Consider the following 20,071-nt stretch of genomic DNA (forward strand, 5'->3'; position numbering starts at 1 on the left):
AAGCAGGCCAAAGAACCAGTGCCTTACAGAGAAAGGAACATGGCTGTGTACTCAACATACTTTCTGGTGCCAAAAGTAGACGAAACGATGAGACCCATCCTAGAACTAAGATTCTTAAACAAATTCATAAGAACGCAAAAGTTCAAAATGTCCTCCCTACAAGAGGTAGTTCCTCAATTGCAAAGCAGAGACTTCATGGTCACCATAGACCTCAAGAATGCCTACCTGCACATCCCAATGAACAGAGGGCACAATTATCTGCTCAGATTCATCATCGGAGAAGACCACTCACTACCAGTTCACAACCCTGGCGTTCTGACTCAAATCAGCACCAAGGTTCTTCACAAAGTGCTTCGCAACAGTCCCAGCACACCTACGAAGGGAGGGCATACACGTATACCCTTACCTGGACGACTGGCTAATAAAAGCAAGCTCATACAGAACGTGCAAGCAGCACGCACAGAGGGTGACAAGCACACTGATGAACCTGGGATTCTCCATCCACTGGGGGAAATCCTCAATGGAACCGGAGCAAATAAAAATCTTCCTGGGAGCACAGATCGACACCTTACAAAGCAAGGTGTTTCCGAGCAAAAAGAGAGAGGCAGCACTAGTGAAGGAGACGCAACTCTTCCAGAATGTAATGTAAAGTAATGTAATGGACTCTTATTTAGCACAGACTTGACTCCAGGGAGTATCTTGGCGCTTCAGAAGGGGCAAGCTCGGACAGTGAGGACAGCGAGCAAAATCATGGGCATGATGGCATCATGCATACACCTAGTGCGAAATGTACGGCTACACATGAGACCCTTACAGGAATGGCTGCAGGAGCAATGGTCACAAGCTACAGGTCGTTGGGAGGATCTAGTGGTTGTAACGCACTCAGTGCAGAAAGAGATGGCATGGTGGAACATGGGGAACCTAACAAGGGGGAAGCCTCTGACGCCACCAACGCCAATAGTGACCATCACCACAGATGCATCCCAGAAAGGATGGGGAGCTCACATGGAGAAACTCAGAGTGAGGGGGTCTGTGGACACCAGCAGATGCGGTCAGACACATCAATTATCTGGGGTTGAAGACAGTTTTCCTCGCTATAAAAGCCTTCCAGACAAAGCTGTACAACCAGAGAGTGTTGATACAGACAGACAACACAACAGCGATGTTCTACATCAACAAGCAGGGTGGGACGCAATCAACCCGCTTTCGAAGCTAACGCAGGAGATATGGGCATGGGCCATCCCACTCAAGATAGACCTGCTAGCCATAAAATCTACCAGGGAAGGCCAATGTAGAGGCAGATTAGCTCAGCAGACAGACACCGGCATCCCACGAGCGGGAACTCAATGCACAAGAAACAAGGAGGCTGTTCGACAGGTGGGGGACACCGTCGGTGGACCTATTTGCAACACGCCAGAATGCAAACTGCCGAAACTTTGTATCCAGGCTACCCGGGGAGGGGTCCCCGGGGAATGCCCTATGGATAGACTGGTCGAGGACATTTGCTTATGCTTTCCCCCCGATACCGCTGATGCACAAGGTACTCAGCAAGTGTAGAACGAGCAACATGACACTGATACTGGTCGCACCGCAGTGGGCCAGGCAGACATGGTATTCACAGATCATGGAGATGGTACAGAGTGCACCCCACAGGTTCGGGAGGAGAAAAGACCTACTCTCCATGCAAAACAGAGAGGTGCTGCACCCAGAGCCAGAGAGCCTGAGCCTAGTAGTGTGGCTCCTGAGGACATAGAATTTGCGCATCTGAAACTACCAAAAAACACCCTGAGGGTGCTTCGGGAGGCACGGAGGCCCAGTACACGAAAATGCTACGTATCAAAATGGAAGAGATTCACACTGTGGTGCAGAAGGGAAAGGCTGCATAATAAGATGCAGAAGGACTCAACAGTGCTAAAATACCTCACACACCTGCTCGACAAAACACTAAGTTCATCCTCATTGAGAGTTCACTTGGCAGCGATAGTCGCTTACACAAGAGGGGAAACATGTAAGAGTTTCTTCACATCACAGGTGGTTAAGCGATTCCCGGAGTGAGCAAAGAGGATTGCACCACCAAAAAGGGTGCCGCCACTTGCATGGAACCTTAATCTAGTCCTAACGGAGCTCATGAAAGAGCCTTTTGAGCCAATTCACAAAGCAGCCCTAGAAATGCTAACCATGAAAACAGCTTTCCTGGTAGCAATCACCTCACTGCGCAGAGTGAGCGAGCTACAGGCGCTAACGCTACAAGAACCCTACATCCAGATTCACAACGATAGGGTGGTAATGAGAACGGACCCACACTTCATGCCAAAGGTGGTGTCAAGGTTCCACATGAACCAGACTATACAAATACCAAGCTTCTTCCAGAAACCGGCCACAAGCGCCGAACGGGCTCTGCACACCCTAGACGCAAGAAGGGCAGTCATGCACTACATTGAGAGAACAAAGGGACACAAGAAGACAAATCAGTTCTTTGTGTCCTTCGCTAACAGTTTCATGGGGAAACCAGTAACTAAAGGAACAATTGCGCAATGGATCGCCCAAACAATACAGTTCTGCCACAAGCGGACAAGACAGGAACTAGCAGGGGGACACATGCCCACTCTACCAGGAAAAAGGGAGCTACAATAGCCTTCCTAGCCAACACACCCATTCAGGACATATGCTTGGCGGCAACATGGGCTTCAGTGCACACGTTCACGAAGCACTACTGTGTGGATATACAGATGAACAAGGAAGCACAAGTCGGACAAAAGGTGCTTCAACACATATTCAATAACCAACGCTCATCTTCCACCCAGCCGCCACAAACATGAGAAACCGCTGCAAAGTCTATGCACAACATAGTGAATCCAGAAAGATTCAGGCTGCAAAACGAATAGTTTCTTACCTGTCGGTGTAGTTTTGCAGCTTGAAGATCTTTCTGGATTCACTGGCGAACCCACCCACCTCCGCCAGGAAGATGAGGCTGAAGAGAAAAGGGGGTTTAAACAAAGACAATACTTGGAATAACAAACCTTGGAGGCTAAAGCGGTGAATAATTTGGTTGAACATTGCCATAACATCGGTAACAGAACAAACACGAGAAAAAAGAATCCGAAGATGGCGCCCAGGAGTGGGAGCTTCCGCAGGAAGCATGCTGACGTCACCGGAAATACACCAAAAGATGGGATGTCGACGCCCACCTGGGCTACAAAAAAAAAGAAAAGACTACGATTCCGGACCCAACCACAAGACCGCGGAATAATGCACAGCATATTGAATCCAGAAAGATCTTCAAGCTGCAAAACTACAATGATAGGTAAGAAACTATTTGTTCAGTGCCATGTGCAAAACACACTAAAAACAGCCCTTGGCCCAAACAGACGGGACTGGAACTCAGCAATTATATGGCTTGCTACTTCCTTTGCTATAGATTTCCCCAACGTCCACTTTGCGCCACTCGTAAATGAAAGCGCGGGAAGTCTGTTTCCTGTGCGGTTCAATGTACCCAATTATAGATGTCTATAGATGCCTAATAGACACAAATACAGACTTATTTACATGAACCTCAGATGTGACGTGTAGGAACTGGGTTCGCTAGGTCCCCGGGAAGGGTAGCTTGGACCGAGCAGACAGGCACCCACAGCTTAGGTGTTAAGTGACTATACAGCACACACATCCACTGAGCCAATAAGAGCACGCAAAGACTGAGTCCACACCAGAATGCTTGATTCAAATAAATAAGTTTTATCTGGGATTAGAATCAGGGCAGTCAAAAATCACAGCAGCATTAACTCATTGCCTTTCCTTTAAAACACAGGCTTTGCATTACTCAGCAAAAAATACTTAAATACATAAATATTAAATATCAAATAACTGTAGGCCTGGTAACAGCCTTGCTCCTAGTCAGCACCAGCAAGGAATTCCCTTTTAAGACATTTAAATAACATTTAATTACTCAGCAGCAGTTACTAAATGGAGGGTAAACATTTCCTAGCTGCGAAGATAAGCCATTTATCAGCAAATGTAGTGCATTTCACCAGGCTGGAATAAAGCAATTCAATAATTAGAAATTAGCATTTCTATTGGCCAGAATAGGCAGGACATTACTCTCAGGAGCTAAGCATGACAATTCCATTAACAATCAGGCCACCATAACAGAATAACCTTTCCTCTACTAAGGGGTTAACTTTCCTTATGGATAGTCACAAGAGCCCCCTTTAGGGCTCCACTAATGACACAGGGCTCCTGCCCAGTCCTCAGTACTTATCGGGGCCAACGGGGCCCAACTACAGCCTCCCGCGGGGAGGGCGGTCTTGGTCCGGGGTTTACCTTACTTCTTCGGCCCCTGTTTGGGCCCTTGCGAAGGTTCAGTACACTGAGGGGTGATACCCGGAAGCGCGCTCTCCCTACTGCGCCCTCCGGTGGTATTGAAGGCTCTTGGGTTCCTTCTGAGCCCTCCGGTGAAGTCGGGGCGGGCGGGGGTTCCGGTCCTCTTCGCGAGCCCCCACGCAGGTGTCAGTGCCGGTCCCGGTCCTCCCTCATTGCCTGCAGGGACCGGGAACCAATGGGAGGCCAAGGCGCCCAGCGACCGCCAATAGCAGAGCGGCTCGCAGGGGCACAGCACAGGGATCCAATCAGCACACGGCGGGGGCGGAGTCAACACAGGCACCCCCGTCACGTGACGCCAGATCCCGGCTTCAGGTCTAGCGGGGCCTACTGCGGCCTGACAAGATTTCACGGCGGCCCTCTCCTGGCTCCGGGGGCCGCCGAGGGGTGCAGAAGGTGGCGCTGGCATCTCGGAGAAGGTGCTGGGCCGCAACTATGTCGGCATGGCTCAAAGGGCTCCTGGGCTGAAGCAGTAAGTTCAGGAGCACGCTTGGTGGAAAGCGCGACAAGGGGGCACCACTGAGGAGCACCTGGTAGTTAAAGCGCTCGATCCTCGTATCGCTTTGGGGGCAATTCACAATCGCGCCTCGGGCCGCACTCTTAGGGCCCACCGAGGGTCTCCACGCAGTAGCGCTTCTCAAGGGGGGCACAGCGCTAGCCAGTCAGCAGTTCAAAGCGCTTCCCAAGGGGGATCAGACAGATTTGCAGGTCAGATAGCCCAGGACATGCCACACGACAGTGGCGGAACAGCAGAAGGGACCCAGGTGAAGTCAGGGAGCGCAGGGGGGTGACACAGCGCCAATACCTGGTTGATTCCCCACCAGTCCTGTGGCTGTGAGAAGGTCTTTTTGGCGCTAGCTGGTTCCTACTCCCTTGGTAGAAGTTTCTTGAAGAGAGGTGGGGGTTTGAGTTGAAGGCTGGTCAAGTTTCCTCAGCAGATCACTTCAGGAGGTCCCTGGGTTCCCCTCCCGCTGGGCCAAATCAGTGGGCTAGTTCAGTGTTCCTCACACAGCTTGGTGGATAGCGCCTCAACCCTGTCTCCCCCAGTAGCATAGGTTCCTGACTAGGCCTTACCGCCTAAGTCTCCTGCGGAGAGTCCCCCAGGTCAGTGGTGCCCCAACTGACTAGAAAATTTCCGTCCCTTTCCTTTTATAGCGACAGTTGGCAGTTGGTGTCTACTCCCCTATTCTGTAAGGTTCCAGGAGCTTCCTAACTCCAGCTATGGGCAGGCTGGCATTGCAACAATGTTTAAGGGTTCCAGCCAGCTCCTGGCTACTAGAGTGCGCCTAAAAAGACCACGCTGCAGTAGCAGGGGTCAGTGGTAGCCATCTTAGGGGAAGAGAGCACCTGCACCTTAGCCTTGATTTTAACATCTCAACCTCACAAGGCCTATACAACTTCGTTACAATGGGGGGACATCCTGAATTAGGGGAGCGAAAAGTGAAATATTTCAGGAAAAAGGGCCAAGTCCAACATGATGTAATTTACAAATAATTACAGGTATTCGTAAACATACGAACTTTCGCTCATCGTTTGTTTTTGAATATTGTGATACACTCTTTTTACCATCTCAAGTAATTATGTATAAAATGGCTAAGAAGCACGCACACATGAGCGTGTATGCGCACAAGCAAGTTGCCTGGCTATTCGAAGCCGTGATTACAGCGCTGTCACGTGAACAGTTCTAACCATCATATGATCCCACCGTAGCAATAAAAAGTTCTCATCTAAATATTCTGTACTCAATATGCCTTCCACAAACCTAATTTGAAACCTACCCCCCCCCCTCTCCCTCTCACACGCAAACACCCTCCTCTCTCATAAGTATGTATCGGTACCTTCAGAGGGGAGAGCGGGCATCGAAACTTAGCACGTCTGCCCAGATCACAGCACATTACTAGCATAAATCAGGAACTGTAGTTCTAGACTGAACACATGTATTGCATATAAACTTAGTGTCATGGTCTACACCCCCAAAAGCCCCACCCCGTCGCTCGCACACACACATATACACACATGCTCTTCCTCCTTTCTATGTCCCTTTTTAACACGCCTGCACACATGACACATCGTTCTCCAATCGCTTTTTTAAAAACGCACAGGTTATTTTTGTACCCCACTGACACAGACCCCCTAACTCTCTTTTGCTCACACACACACACATGTTCCTTCTCACATACATCCCAATCTCACACTCATTCTACCATATCTTTAACTTCCACACACCCTCTTTAACTCTCACAGACCCACACTCTACATTTTACACTATTTTGTCTCCCTGACACAATTTCCCTCACACATAAATACACACTGTCTTTCACAGACATACAAATCTTCCTCTCTCACACCTGTTCTCACCATCTCTCACAAACATACACTTGGATGCTAAGGTACATCCACATTATTTTGAGACACACATACACACACACACACACGTTCCTTCTCACACACATCCCAATGTCTCACACAGTCTACCATATCTTTCACTCACGCACACCCTCTTTGACTCTGACAGATCCACACTCTACCTCTTACTGACTCACTATTTTGTCTCCCTGGCACAATTTCCCTCTTACATGAATACACGCTCACTGTCTTTCACAGACATATAAATCTTACTCTCTATCACACATGTGCTCTCACCATCTCTCACAAACACTCTTATGCTAAGGTACACCCACATTATTTTGTCTCTCAAACACACACACACACACACTACCTTATGTTCCTCTCACAAACGCACCCTTCACATGTCTTTCTCACTATCTTGTACATAAAGATGCACTACTCTCTATGCTCGCTCTTTTCTCTTTCACACACCACCTGCCTCACATGCATTCTTTCTATCTTGCAAGCACACACCAACTACCTCTCCCCTTACACACAAATACACGCACACACATATGTACTGCCTCAGTCTCTTGCTCTCATACATTCTTTCACTTTCACACACACTCCTCCACTTGACTACCGTCTTACACACACATAATATATTTGGTTTCTGACAAAAGCACACTCTACCTCACAGACACATGCAGTTTCTCACAAAGAATCACAAACTCTCATACACCCACTAACCTCAATCTTCCTCTCTCACACACCCTCTGCCTCACGTATATACACATACACCATCCTTATGCAGACTCTATAGCTTCGTTCTCTTGAATCACAAACTCTCATACACCCACTAACCTCAATCTTCCTCTCTCACACACCCTCTGCCTCACGTATATACACATACACCATCCTTATGCAGACTCTATAGCTTCGTTCTCTTATCTCTCTCATACACACACTACCCAATTCTTCTGTCTCCTTTCTCTCACACACACCGATATATCATTTCTGAATCACTTTCACACAAAGTTCTATTCTCTCACAGACACCTACAGCAACACTTTTCTGTATTTCTGTCTCACTCACACATTGACATATGCACAAACTGACTCAAGCTTTCTTTTACCCACACACATTACATTTTTCTCTTACACTCACACACACTGCACAATTATCTACCCCCTCTCTGTGGCCCACACATACAAACTTGTCTCTCACACATACAAGCACACATTTAGCTTTTATGGAAACTCCTATCTCAAATCAAAACAGCTGTATTCGGTGACAACAAGGCAAACACCATAAACGCATACTAACACACATGTATCTAAAAGAAAATACATTCTGACTATATTTCAGGAGGTAAGATTAATTATGATAAAATATATGCAAATTTAGGCTTCAGGGGGATCTACCACTAGTTCAGACAATAAAGTGCAAGTGCGATCAGTGCAAAAGAATGCGATTAATGAAAGGTATTACTCATCTTTTTCATACAGCAGAGCGTCCAAAAGTGCATAATCTTTTCTTTTTCTAATTGATTGTTGTATGAAGCAGATTACAGAGCTTATAATTTTATAGTGTCCAAGCTGCAAATAAAATTAAAACGCATCCTTATACTTAAAAAGCAATTTTTTTTAAATAGTGGTTTTAATACAGTTTTTCGAATATCCATATAAAAGGGGCAAAAGAGAATAAAGTGCAGAGTGGACTGTGAGGTTTTGCCATCACATGGGCAAGGGGGCAGAGTTCTGTGCCATTTCTCAGTTCTTGGAAAGGCAAATAAATAATGTAAAGTGCTCATCCTTAGCCTGGTCAGATAAAATCTGTGCTGGACGTTCTGAACCAAGATAAGATATAACTGAGTACGCCTCATGTATGGGCGTTCACAGTAAGCTGCCACTGTCTGTTTTTGCCTAATCGTCCTATCCCTATCATGTTCTGTGGCAGTAATATATCTAAATTTCAGGTCACTTTTACAATATTCTCGTATGCTTATGGGGTTGTCTGTGCTTATTTCACATTTTATCAAAAGTTTTGAAATGTGACACAGCCATGGTATTTTCATACTATGATCTAACGCTAGACAATCTGTAATTAGATCCTTAGAAAATGTAGTTTTTTCCTTTGTATATAAGCCATGTCTCTTATCCCCCACTATCTCTTTCAGACATATTTTCCACATCATTTCAATCTCACTCCTATCTATTTGTACTTACACATGCATGAACAAATACAGACAAATAAATACAGTAGGAAAGAGCTGTTTCTATATTTTCATTCACTCTTTTTGTCACATCTCACATGCTTGTAAACTCCTGGAACCAGGTGAACAGCTTTTTTTCTGTCTTGGACGCTGTTTTAATAAATGGTGCGTTGCAGTTTCTCACCACCAATTCTGCCCTGCTAGGGGTGTGGGCTTCCAGAAACTGAGGAGTTGTGTTTGGAATATATATATATCCACACCATCTTGCTACCTCCAATGAGAAGACACAGCACTGCAGACTCGGATGCAGTTTAAACTTTCTTTATTTTCTTATTTTTTCCTTAGTGCAAAAAGACGTACAGCCTATGTATTTCGGCACCCAGCCTTCTACTGGACCATATAAATATACACACACACACACACACACACACACACCAAGGACTTCTGTAGAAGTTAAATTACAGAACGACACTCCAAGTAGTGGTACGTTGTTTATTCGGCACGGCCGATCAAAGAGTGTGCAGCGTCAGACGCATTTAAACTTCTAAAGCCTTTTTCACGACGCATGCGCACAAAAAGCACTTCCTATTTACACCAACACTTTAACACTGAAAATGGAAATGGATTCTATGAATCTGTAGTGGCCTTGTTGGAATACTCAAGCTCATATGTATTGTGCATAGTATGCTTATACATTGAATTCCTACTCGGTAACTGTAATTGTTGCTGGCTAATGCCGCAGTGGGCAACACGTTTTCATTTGTATTTTGTCATTGGGACAAGTAGGCCCAACCCCCTGCAGCAGAATCCCCTTGGCTGCCAGTTTACAGTACCACATTATGGATCAGGAAAGGGCACTGTCTGCAGTTAAGGTAATATTTTTGTCCAAGCTGTTCAAGCTTGTAATTATGGTTCATTAATTGAAAGCATTTATTATTAGGGTGAGAGTAATTGTTGTAAGCTCCAACTGCACTACTGACCGTGGTTCCACTATAGGAACGTGTACACACGTTTTCAAAGCTTAGCAATATGAGGCTACGTATAATGCCCCCAGAATGCTCTCTTATTTGATGCAAATATTTGCAGAAAATCGAAAGCAAGATTGATGAGTCTTTGCTTTCAAAATAAAATGTTCAACAAATAAATGAAAGCAAAAATAAATAAATTCGCTAAACTACTGTAACATTTCAGATACATTTTTTTTGCAGCTGCAGCATCGTTTAGTAACGTGTTGACGCACGCTAGTATTTCCCAATACAATTCATTATGGAAAATCAGTAGTTCCTGGCATTGAGCAAAACTACTGTGTGCCGATATGCTCCTTATGAAAGCAGAATGCTGTCACTCACAGTGAAGCCAGCCGATACAGAGAGAGAGATAACATTTTAAGAAACGCAAAACGTCCTGGTTAACGCCAGACCAAATTAGGGAACCAATTCTTAAAGAAAGTCTAAAAAGTGCACCCATGGGATATGACCATGGGTGCACTATTGAAGCTATACCGCTTTTGTGAATTCCCAAGTATTTTCAGAAGCAGGACAAAAAATAGTACTCGTAGAAAATATTTGTGAACTGCATTTTGGCATGAACAAATATGCATGTCTATCTTTGCTCATGCAAACATCTGAGCTTTGCAATTGAACTTTCCCTCCAACCACTCTTTTTCCCAACTCTGTAAGATTGTTTACGTCTGCCATTGTAAGGAGTAAATCTCCAACATTTCTCAGTATGGGATAAGATCAGAGAAGGGTTGTTGAAAAACCTAAAAACATGCAAGTTAGTAGGTTCGCACAGACTCAAAAGGGCATTCTAACCCTGGAACTATTGTGTACCACTACCTAAAGCCCCAGTATGTAGATCTGCGGAAATGTGGCAACATAAGGGGATCGCACATATTCAAACGCTATCATGGTATGAACCCTGGCATAATCCGAGAATCCATATCAGAGCTCTTATATATGGAGGTTGCTGCCATAATTTGTCACCACACTACATGGCGCTAAAGGGACAAGTGGATTTTGTTACAGGACAAGTAGATTTCTGAAGCAACCTTCCTATGGACAAGTAGATATTTTATTAAATTCCACACCCCTGGTCTAGGTTATGTGACGGTATGGGGTCAGCTTTGTCTTTGGCATATTTAGCTGCTGATTGCAGTTTTGCAGTAAGCTTTTCATTGTCTTTTTAGGCTCTCTTTTTCTGTCTTGATTACCTGTGATGAAGGTGATGTCTTACTTTTCAGAGGTTTTTAGTACAAGCTATGACTCGTTGCACCAGAGAAGTATTTATAGCTATAGTGTGTATTTTATAAGTTGTTTGTGTGGTGAGGGTATGTTATGTAAATTGGCATAGGTCATCAATGTCCACCTCTAACATCTGGTTTGTTGTCCTGTTGAGGCGTATAGTTGTGTTTGGCAAAGGCATAGAGATCCATCTAGGTGTGCTTGATACTGTATGTCTGTGGTGGTTGGAGATCTATGCAGTCCCCTAGTTTCCTGAGCCGTAGTTATTTCAACTACCAGCGTAAGGTTGGCCATGATATTCCATAATTCTTTACTTATCTTGTCTATTGTCGACTCTAAGTTGTTAACACATGCTTGACCGGGAGAAGTAGCATTGTTTGTGGTGCTGGGAAGGGGAGACTCTTATGAGGGTGGGGATGCTTGTTCTTTGAGATATTGCTTGCCTGGTTTGGGGACTTGTGCAAAGAGGTATACCACACAGTGAGTTGGAGGAAGTTTTGAGAAGACACTTGAATAGCTTACTGATGTGCACAAAAACTGTTCATCAGAATTTCCATCTTTAGACCTCAACCGAGTGTTCCATTGTTCTCAAGCTTTCTATCTCGAAAATTCCTAGAGCCCTCTCATCCCTCTCTCAAAATGAACTCAGAATCTGGATGTCTATATTAGCTAATAAATGTTATTCCTTTGTTCCAGTTTGCATTCTTTAACAATCTCTGGTTTTAAATCCACAGGTGATTGAAGAGTGGGCGTAGAAGACAAAATGGTAGTCAGTATTAAGCAAATAATTGAAAACTATTAAAGGACAGATGCTAAAGAAGTAAAGTTGCTTCAGAGCTCCAACAAGAGGAAAGTATCTAATGAAAAGATGTGGTGAGAAACGTGGATTAGAGTAAAATAAAGAATGCGAAAGCAGTTTCTCTTTATAGACTTCCTGCTGCTCTAATGGTATATGAGGAATGCCCTAGAGATGCTAACCCAGGGCAGGAAGACCATCTGTCTGAACCAGCGAGGACAAGCATCAGTCTAAAGTTCTGTCCAGTCCAAGAGAATATAATACACACAGAACAAGTGGGACTTGAAGAATTTTTAACAGACTTCAGCAAATGGAACACCTGAGCACCATATCCAGTGAATTCTCTTGATATCAAAAACAAATATCTGTTTGTCACTTATACAGTGTAAACGAAGCTGCTTAAAAGACAGGTAGTCCGCTTAGAACTAAGATACCTGTTATTTACGAACTAGCGATGTGGGTATATCCGGGATAAAGGGAAGGAGAATGAGGGAGAAAAATGCACCTCTAGGACCAATGACCACCTTTTGCTTGTAGTTCAGGTCCACATGTCCACTATCATTCTTGCCCATTAGATATGACCTTGGGTACTTGTTACCGGGCAAGACCTGCAAAATCCTTAAAATCCTCATTGTAGTTTTATATACAGACATAGAAGACATCTGTAAGAAGGGTGACTAGAAACAATGTGCTGCTACTGATGCACAATAGTATTCTGAATTTCATGACAATACATAATGTGAATATGTACCTAGCTTTGAAATACAGAACACCAACCAAAGACCTGATCAGTGCTTCATTAACTCATTAATAAATAAGTATGAGAAAAGGGTTAGAGAATCCACATGGATGTAATGAAGAGGCAATAATCCCATGAGAAGCTTCCCCATAAGTACCAGGGGCTGCTGATATTAAGGTTGTAGGGTGAATTAGGTTGCCTACAGAGATTTTAAACTGTGATCTCCACAGAGAAGTGATCTTTGACTAAATACATGTCCAAGTGTTAAGTTCAACAAGTGCAGCACATTTGAGTGGGTGATGCCAAACACATGCTGAATAAGATTTAGTCTTGTCTTATGGCATGTCTGCTAGAAAAATCCCAACTTGGAGATATTAACTTCAGAAAGGTATCTTATCTCATAATGGAATGTATACAAGACAAAACCGAACTTGGAGATATTAGCACCAAAAAGAAGTCTCATGCATGCTCTGAATGTGAGAAGAGCTTTAGTTGTCAATCCAGACTCAGTCAGCATGAGAAAATTCACACTGGGGAAAAACTTCATCAGTGCTCTGAATGCCTGAAACGCTTCATTCACAAACAACAGCTGACTCAACATGTGAGAATTCACACTGGGGAAAAACCTCATAAGTGCTCTGAATGCCACAAAGGTTTCAGTTTTAAATGCAGCCTTATTCGACATGAGAGAATACATACTGGAGAAAAACCTTTTCATTGCTCTGAATGTCTGAAAAGCTTCAATTGTAAAACCCTTCTCCGTCAACATGAGCGCACTCACACTGGACAGAAACCGTATCAGTGCTCTGAATGCCTAAATAGTTACCAATGTAAATCAGATCTCACTCGACATGAGAGAACGCACACTGGGCAAAAACCTCATAAGTGCTCTGAATGCCAGAAAACCTTCAGTCGGAAAACCATTCTCACCCGGCATGAGTTAACCCATTCTGGGCAGAAATGCCATCAGTGCTCTGAATGCCCAAAAAACTTTAGTCGCAAATACCTTCTCACTCAACATGAGAGAACCCACACCGGAGAAAAACCATATCACTGCTCTGAATGCCAGAAAAGATATTGTCTGAAAAGTGGTCTTAAATTCCATGAGAGAACTCACACTGGGGAGAAACCATATAAGTGCTCTGAATGTCACAAAAACTTTAGAGAAAGAGCTAGTCTCACTCACCATGAACAAACCCACACTGGGCAAAAACCTTATCAGTGTTCTGAATGCCTAAAAAAGTTCATTTATAAAATCAGTCTTATTATACATCAGAGAACTCACACTGGGGAAAAACCTTATCAGTGCCTTGAATGCCAGAAAAGCTTCAGTTATAAACGCAGACTAACTTTACATGAGAGAACTCACTCTGGGGAAAAACCTCATCAGTGCTCTGTATGCGAGAAAACCTTTAGTCTGAAAAGTCATCTTACTGTTCATGAGAGAACACACAATGGGGGAAGAACCTTTTCGGTGCTCTGAATTCCAGAGAAGCTTTAGTTATAAAATAATTCTCACTCCACATATAAAAGCCCATCCTAGCTAAAATAATGTATGAGTGTTATGAAGGCATGTAAAGATTCAGTTGGATGGTCAAAGTTATAAAGGAAAAGTGTTTATTAGTGTTTTGAATGCCAGAAAAGCTTTATTCAGAAAATTAATTTCAATGAACATGAAAGAATGCATCCTGTGCCAAATCCTTATCACTGTTCTGAATGTCAGGAACACTTGAGTTGTAAAATTGATGCCCGTCGACATGAGGGAACCCCCACTGAGTGAAAACCCTTAAACATATACCCTTTGCCAGAAGCACTTGTCACACCCATTGCAGTGATTGTAAACCATCTCTACTAAGAGCAAAACTGGTTTACTTCCTATCTCAAAAAGCTGATGCTGATAATTCCTCAAATAGGTCTTTGGTTCTACCAAGCACAGTTCGCAGCCCCTCTTCTAAGATTCATGGGTTACCTTCGCAACAGCTTTTAGAATGACTTGATGTTTTCCTTTTTTCTCTTAAACATATCTTTATTGCACATTTTATAGCTTATGTTTTAACGCACCCCTCCAAGTGGACAGTCCATTCTTAAGATTAATTCATGTCACATCTTATACAAAGATCAAACATGTATACATATATTGCTATCTTTCCCACGTAGAAGACACCTGTGGAAAAATGTATCCAATTGACCCCCATTCCCACATCTTATAGTGAATATAAAGGTGCTCTACTATCCCTCTTCTAGTATAGCCACTCACCCGACAGAGGTGGCCACAACCTTGAACCTTTTCTCCTTGCCGCCTCTCCTTTTTAGATCGAGCCTCCGCAGCGCGCATGCGCTGCAAAGGAAAACAACCTGCTCAAGTTCAGAAAGAGCCTTAAAACATGGCTGTTCTCTGCCTAATTCCCCCTCATCGCAAGAAGTGAGTTCTGTAACGATAGCGCCGAGGCACCCGTACGGGTATTTGCGCGCTTTAAAAATTGCATTAAAAAAAAAAAAAAAAAAAATACCTTTTCCGAGCGCTTAGGCTTTTCAACCAAGCACGTGCACGCGTTCTATTTCCTTCATTGGCAACGCGTATACGTCAGGAGATTCACTCGCGGGAGCATGCGGCCCATCTGGTCGCAATTTTCTATCCCGCGACTGAATCCCTTCTCACTGCTGCCGCGCAAGCGCTTTTTTCTTGGTTTTTTTAGGAGCGCGGCCGCTCACTTCTAAAATGTTGGCTTCTTGTTACATTAGTTCTGTCTTGGAAAATGGCGAGTGAACTCCACTGTGCGCGCTGAGCGGAGCACCCTGATCTCGAGACAACATTCACAAGCAGCCACCTGCCAAGCAAAGCAGCTTTCTGGCCATTGCTGCATTTTTTTCTCAGACGGAGCGGTGATATAGTGCACACCACTAAAAAACAGACGGCATGCCTAGCCTCGGCGCCTGGAGTCGTGCACCAGGGCCCCTCCCGCCTCGGCTGCCACTTAAACTGGTAGTAATAACAAACCTCCCAGGACATCAATAGTGTCACTGTGTTGAATAATCACAGCGCCCAGGCAGGAGGCTTCCAGCAGGCGCAGCGGCGGCTCCGTCACCCGTGACATCACCGGTGGAGCTCAGACCGCTCTCCGAGCACCCGTCTCCAGGCTGTCCGCTCTCTCCGCGGCTCATCCGCGTCCACAGACCCCAGCACAGGAAGCTGCCTGCCTGCAAGGGGAGACGCTGGGAACGGGGAGAACCCCGAAGCCACGGAGCTTGGAAAGCAGGCGCGCTGCACCATGGATTTCATCTCTGCATTTTACTTGCTGCCTTTTCTCCCGGCTCTGGCTCTCGGCGCTAGGTAAGTGAGATTTTGCAGAGTGAATCTTTCTGGATTCACTATGCGTGCATTATTCCGCATTCTGGTGGTTGGGTCCGGAATCGTAGTCTTTTCTCCCTTTTTTTCGTAGCCCAGGTGGGCGTCGACGTCCCACCATCTGGTGCACCTTTCGTGACGTCGGCATGCTTCCTGCGGTAGCTCCCACCCTTGGGCACCATCTTCAGATTCTTTTTTCCGCCATTGGGTCTGGATCGTCGCGTGAAGCTCCAGAAGTTTTGGAGGAGAAAAGGAGAGAAATAAGCGGATTTCTTCGGGAAAGAACATCAAGAAGACCAGGAGGAAAAGATCACCAGAGCCGGGACGACGAAGGAGTAGAGGAACCTCGCGATCTTCGACGTCCAACGGAAAATGCGTACTCAGGGGGCCCCCTGAGCGCAGTAATGGACAACACACTGTTCAAATTCTGCCGTAATTGCCACCACAAATACGCGCAGAGAGACCAGCACTCAGTCTGCAACCTCTGTCTGCCGGTCGTACACAGAAGCGAGGACTGCAACGCCTGCTCAGTCTTCACGCCGAAGACACTGAAGATTCGGGAGAAACAGAGGATAACTCACCATACGATGCAGGGCAAGGGCAAGGCCCCGTCGCTGTACGAACTGGGCCTCTCCACCGACGACGAGGACAACATCGCCGAAGGTCCAGATGACTCCACGGTCGCAGAGACCGATAAGAAAACAGACAAGGTAGGAGAGTCTACAACCCGAAACCCTCGACAGGGCCTCGAAAACCTGAGGTTGACTCTCGAAAATCAGAGTAAGGAACCTCGAGGGGACCACCGGCGTCAAAAGCCTCGACGACTGGAGCTGCAGGCCTCGAAAAACAGCCCAGCGGAACCTTCGAGAAGGACTCCCAGGCGGCGAAGACCCGCGAAAAGCAAAGGTCATCGAAGCAAGCTCCCGAAAAGGGTCCCTCGACTTTCAAAGAGAAGAAGCCAAGAACCGCCTCGACGTCGATGGTGCCGTTGAAAAGGGCTGCCGAAACACTCGACGCCGAGCAGGCCGAGCAGATGGAGAGAAAGAAGAGAAGGCTCGAAGCCGAGATGGACAACATCATCCAGAGGAAGAAGGGTTTCAATGACAAAATGAGAAGCTTCAGAATTCCCTCGAGGCCCACGACGGCCCTCGAAGAGATAGAAGAACAGGAGGAGTTTGACGCCGAAGAGCCGCCGAATACTTCGGAGCCCTCGGAACAGGAAGAAGAGGAAGACCTCTATTACACAGAGGGTGACTATGGGGACCAGCATTCGAGCTACGACTCGGGATCCTCGACGGCGCAAAACCTGGATTGGCAGGACATCGAGGCCGAAAGCCCGGAGGAGGCTGTGGAGACATACCCCTCGAGGCCTTCGCCGCCAGATGACATTGGGGCCTACTATGAGGTGGCCAAGAAGGCTGCAGCAGCTTATGGAGTCAAATTGGAGGAGGAGAAAGCAAAGGCAGATTTCCTGCTCCCCTCACAGACAAAAAGCCATTTCCTACTCATGCTGAAGAGTATAACGGCACAAGGGAAAGAGGCGTTCAAGGAACCAGCTACCTGCAGGTCTGCCCGCCAAGGACGGAGAAGTACAAGTTCTCCTTCCAGGACCCCCCTTACATCCAGGGGACAGTCTCAGAAGACTCAATCATAGCCGCAACAGCCAGAAGAAGGGCCAATGTGCCAACAACATCTGGGCCACCACCTGACAAGGAAAGCAGGAGGATGGACCTAACAGGCAGGAAAATTGTGAGAAATGCAGCAATGCACTGGAGGAGGGCAAACTCCAACGCCCTCCTGAACAGACACCAGTACCAGATTTGGGACGAGATGAACCAATTGCTCAAACACCTCCCACAGGAATACCAGCAGAGAGCTGCTTACCTCGTGGTAGAGGGGAAAAGCATCACAAACTCATGCCTAAAGACCGCCTTAGATGGGGCTGAAACAGCCAGCAGGCTGATGGCTATAGGGATCACAGAGAGAAGGCAAGCCTGGCTCAGGATCTCAGGCTTCAAGACGGAGGTTTAAAATAACATCCTGAACACCCCTTTCAATGGAGAAACATAATTCGGGGCCCCAGTTGATGAGAAGCTCAACCAACTGGAAAAGGACAACGAGACTGCATGGGGGCCCTGCAATCCAGGGAAATGAGAAGAGGCACTCCGACGCGGAGGCCGAACGGAAGGGGTGGAAACCAGCAAGGACAGTCACACCAAGCGTTCCACCAGGGTCAACAGAGTGACAACCAAGGTCACCAGGGCCAGCAGAAGCAAAACTGGAACTACCAGAACAGGGGCCAGTCCTTTCGCAGGAGAGGAAACCGACGGGGCCAAAGGAGAGGCGGTGAACAACCCCCCCCTAAGTGACTTCACATGGAAAAGGGTGCTCAACCACTCAAACCCTCCGAGGGAAAAACACGGAAAAGCAAGGAGGAGAGGGTTACACGGACAGGACACAAAAGAGCATGTAACACCAGTAGGAGGCAGGCTGAGATTTTTTCTCCGAGAGTGGAGAAAAATAACCACGGACAAGTAGGTATTCAACGTTATACAGTTCGGATACTGCATAGAGTTGGAAAAGCGACCACCAAACAGAAAGCCAAAGAGAAAGCAGCACTCGGGAAAGGAGCTGCAATTGCTCCAAGAGGAAGCTCAAGAACTCCTCGTCAAAGAAGCGATCAAACCGGTACCATTCAAAGAACGAAACAGGGGAGTGTACTCAAACTACTTCCTGGTGCCAAAAGTGGACGAAAGCCTAAGACCCATCCTGGATCTACGGTTCCTAAACAAATATGTAAAGACTCAAAAATTCAAGATGACGTCCCTACAAGAGGTCATCCCACAGAAAAGGGCCGGGGACTTCTTGTCCACCATAGACCTCAAAGATGCGTACCTTCACATCCCTATGAACAGGCAACACAAGCACATGCTAAGATTCACAGTAAACAAGGATCACTATCAATTCACAACCCTGGCTTTCGGTCTAATGTCCGCACCAAGGGTATTTACCAAATGCCTCGCAGCAGTGGCCGCACACCTACGAAGAGAGGGGATACACGTATACCCCTACCTTGACGACTGGCTCATTAAAGCAAGCTCTTACAGGACATGCAGGGATCATGCAGAGCAGGTCACAAGAATGTTAGCAAGCCTGGGGTTCTCCATACACTGGGGAAATTGCTCAATGAATCCGGAGCAAGTGAAGATCTTCCTGGGAGCTCAAATCAACACCGTCCAATGCAGGGTGTTGCCCAGCGAGAAGAGGACCCTCAGCCTCCTGAGGGAGAAACGTCACTACCAGAAGGGGCGAGCTCTGACAGTGAGGACAGTGAGCAAGATCTTGGGAATGATGGCGTCATGCATACACCTGGTCCCCAATGTACGCCTGCAGATGAGACCACTGCAAGAGTGGCTGCAACAGCAATGGTCACAAGCTACAGGAAGTTGGGAGGATCTGGTGGTTGTAACGCACAAAGTGCAGGAAGAAATGAAGTGGTGGACCAAAGAGTACATAACAATAGGGAAGCGTCTAACGCCACCGGACCCAACAGTGACCATCACCACAGACGCATCCCAGAAGGTCAGGCACATCAATTACCTAGAGATGAAAACAGTGTTGCTGGCCCTCAAGGCCTTTCAGAAACAACTGTACAACCAGAGGGTGCTGATACAGACAGACAACACCACAACAATGTTTTACATCAACAAGCAGGGGGGAACTCAATCATTCCCTCTGTCAAACTTGGCACAGGAAGTCTGGTGATGGGCAACACCACTCAAAATAGACCTGCTAGCCATACACCTGCCAGGGAAGGACAATGTAGAAGCGGATTGGCTCAGCAGACAGACTTCAGCATCCCACGATTGGGAACTCAACATACAGGAGACAGAGAGACTATTCAGGAGGTGGGGCACCCCGACAATAGACCTGTTTGCAACAAGCCAGAAAGCACAATGCCAGTACTTTGCATCCAGACAACCAGAGGCACTATCCCAGGGGAATGCCCTATGGATAAGCTGGTCAAAAA

At 46.2% G+C, this 20,071-nt stretch overlaps 1 protein-coding gene across 1 annotated transcript in view; it reads left to right on the forward strand.

Annotated features, from left to right (window-relative positions):
• Positions 1-15,962, forward strand: part of LOC147661135 (uncharacterized) — an 81,088-nt gene extending 65,126 nt beyond the window's left edge. The window contains exon 2 of the mRNA XM_086951296.1: positions 11,895-15,962. Coding sequence (XP_086807422.1) covers positions 13,033-14,178 — 1,146 coding nt within the window. The 5' untranslated portion in view covers positions 11,895-13,032 and the 3' untranslated portion in view covers positions 14,179-15,962. The remainder of the gene's footprint in view (positions 1-11,894) is intronic.
• The last annotated feature ends 4,109 nt before the right edge of the window (positions 15,963-20,071 follow it).

Source organism: Lissotriton vulgaris, unplaced genomic scaffold (assembly GCF_964263255.1).
Source record: "Lissotriton vulgaris unplaced genomic scaffold, aLisVul1.2 SCAFFOLD_620, whole genome shotgun sequence".
Taxonomy (NCBI): Eukaryota; Metazoa; Chordata; class Amphibia; order Caudata; family Salamandridae; genus Lissotriton; species Lissotriton vulgaris.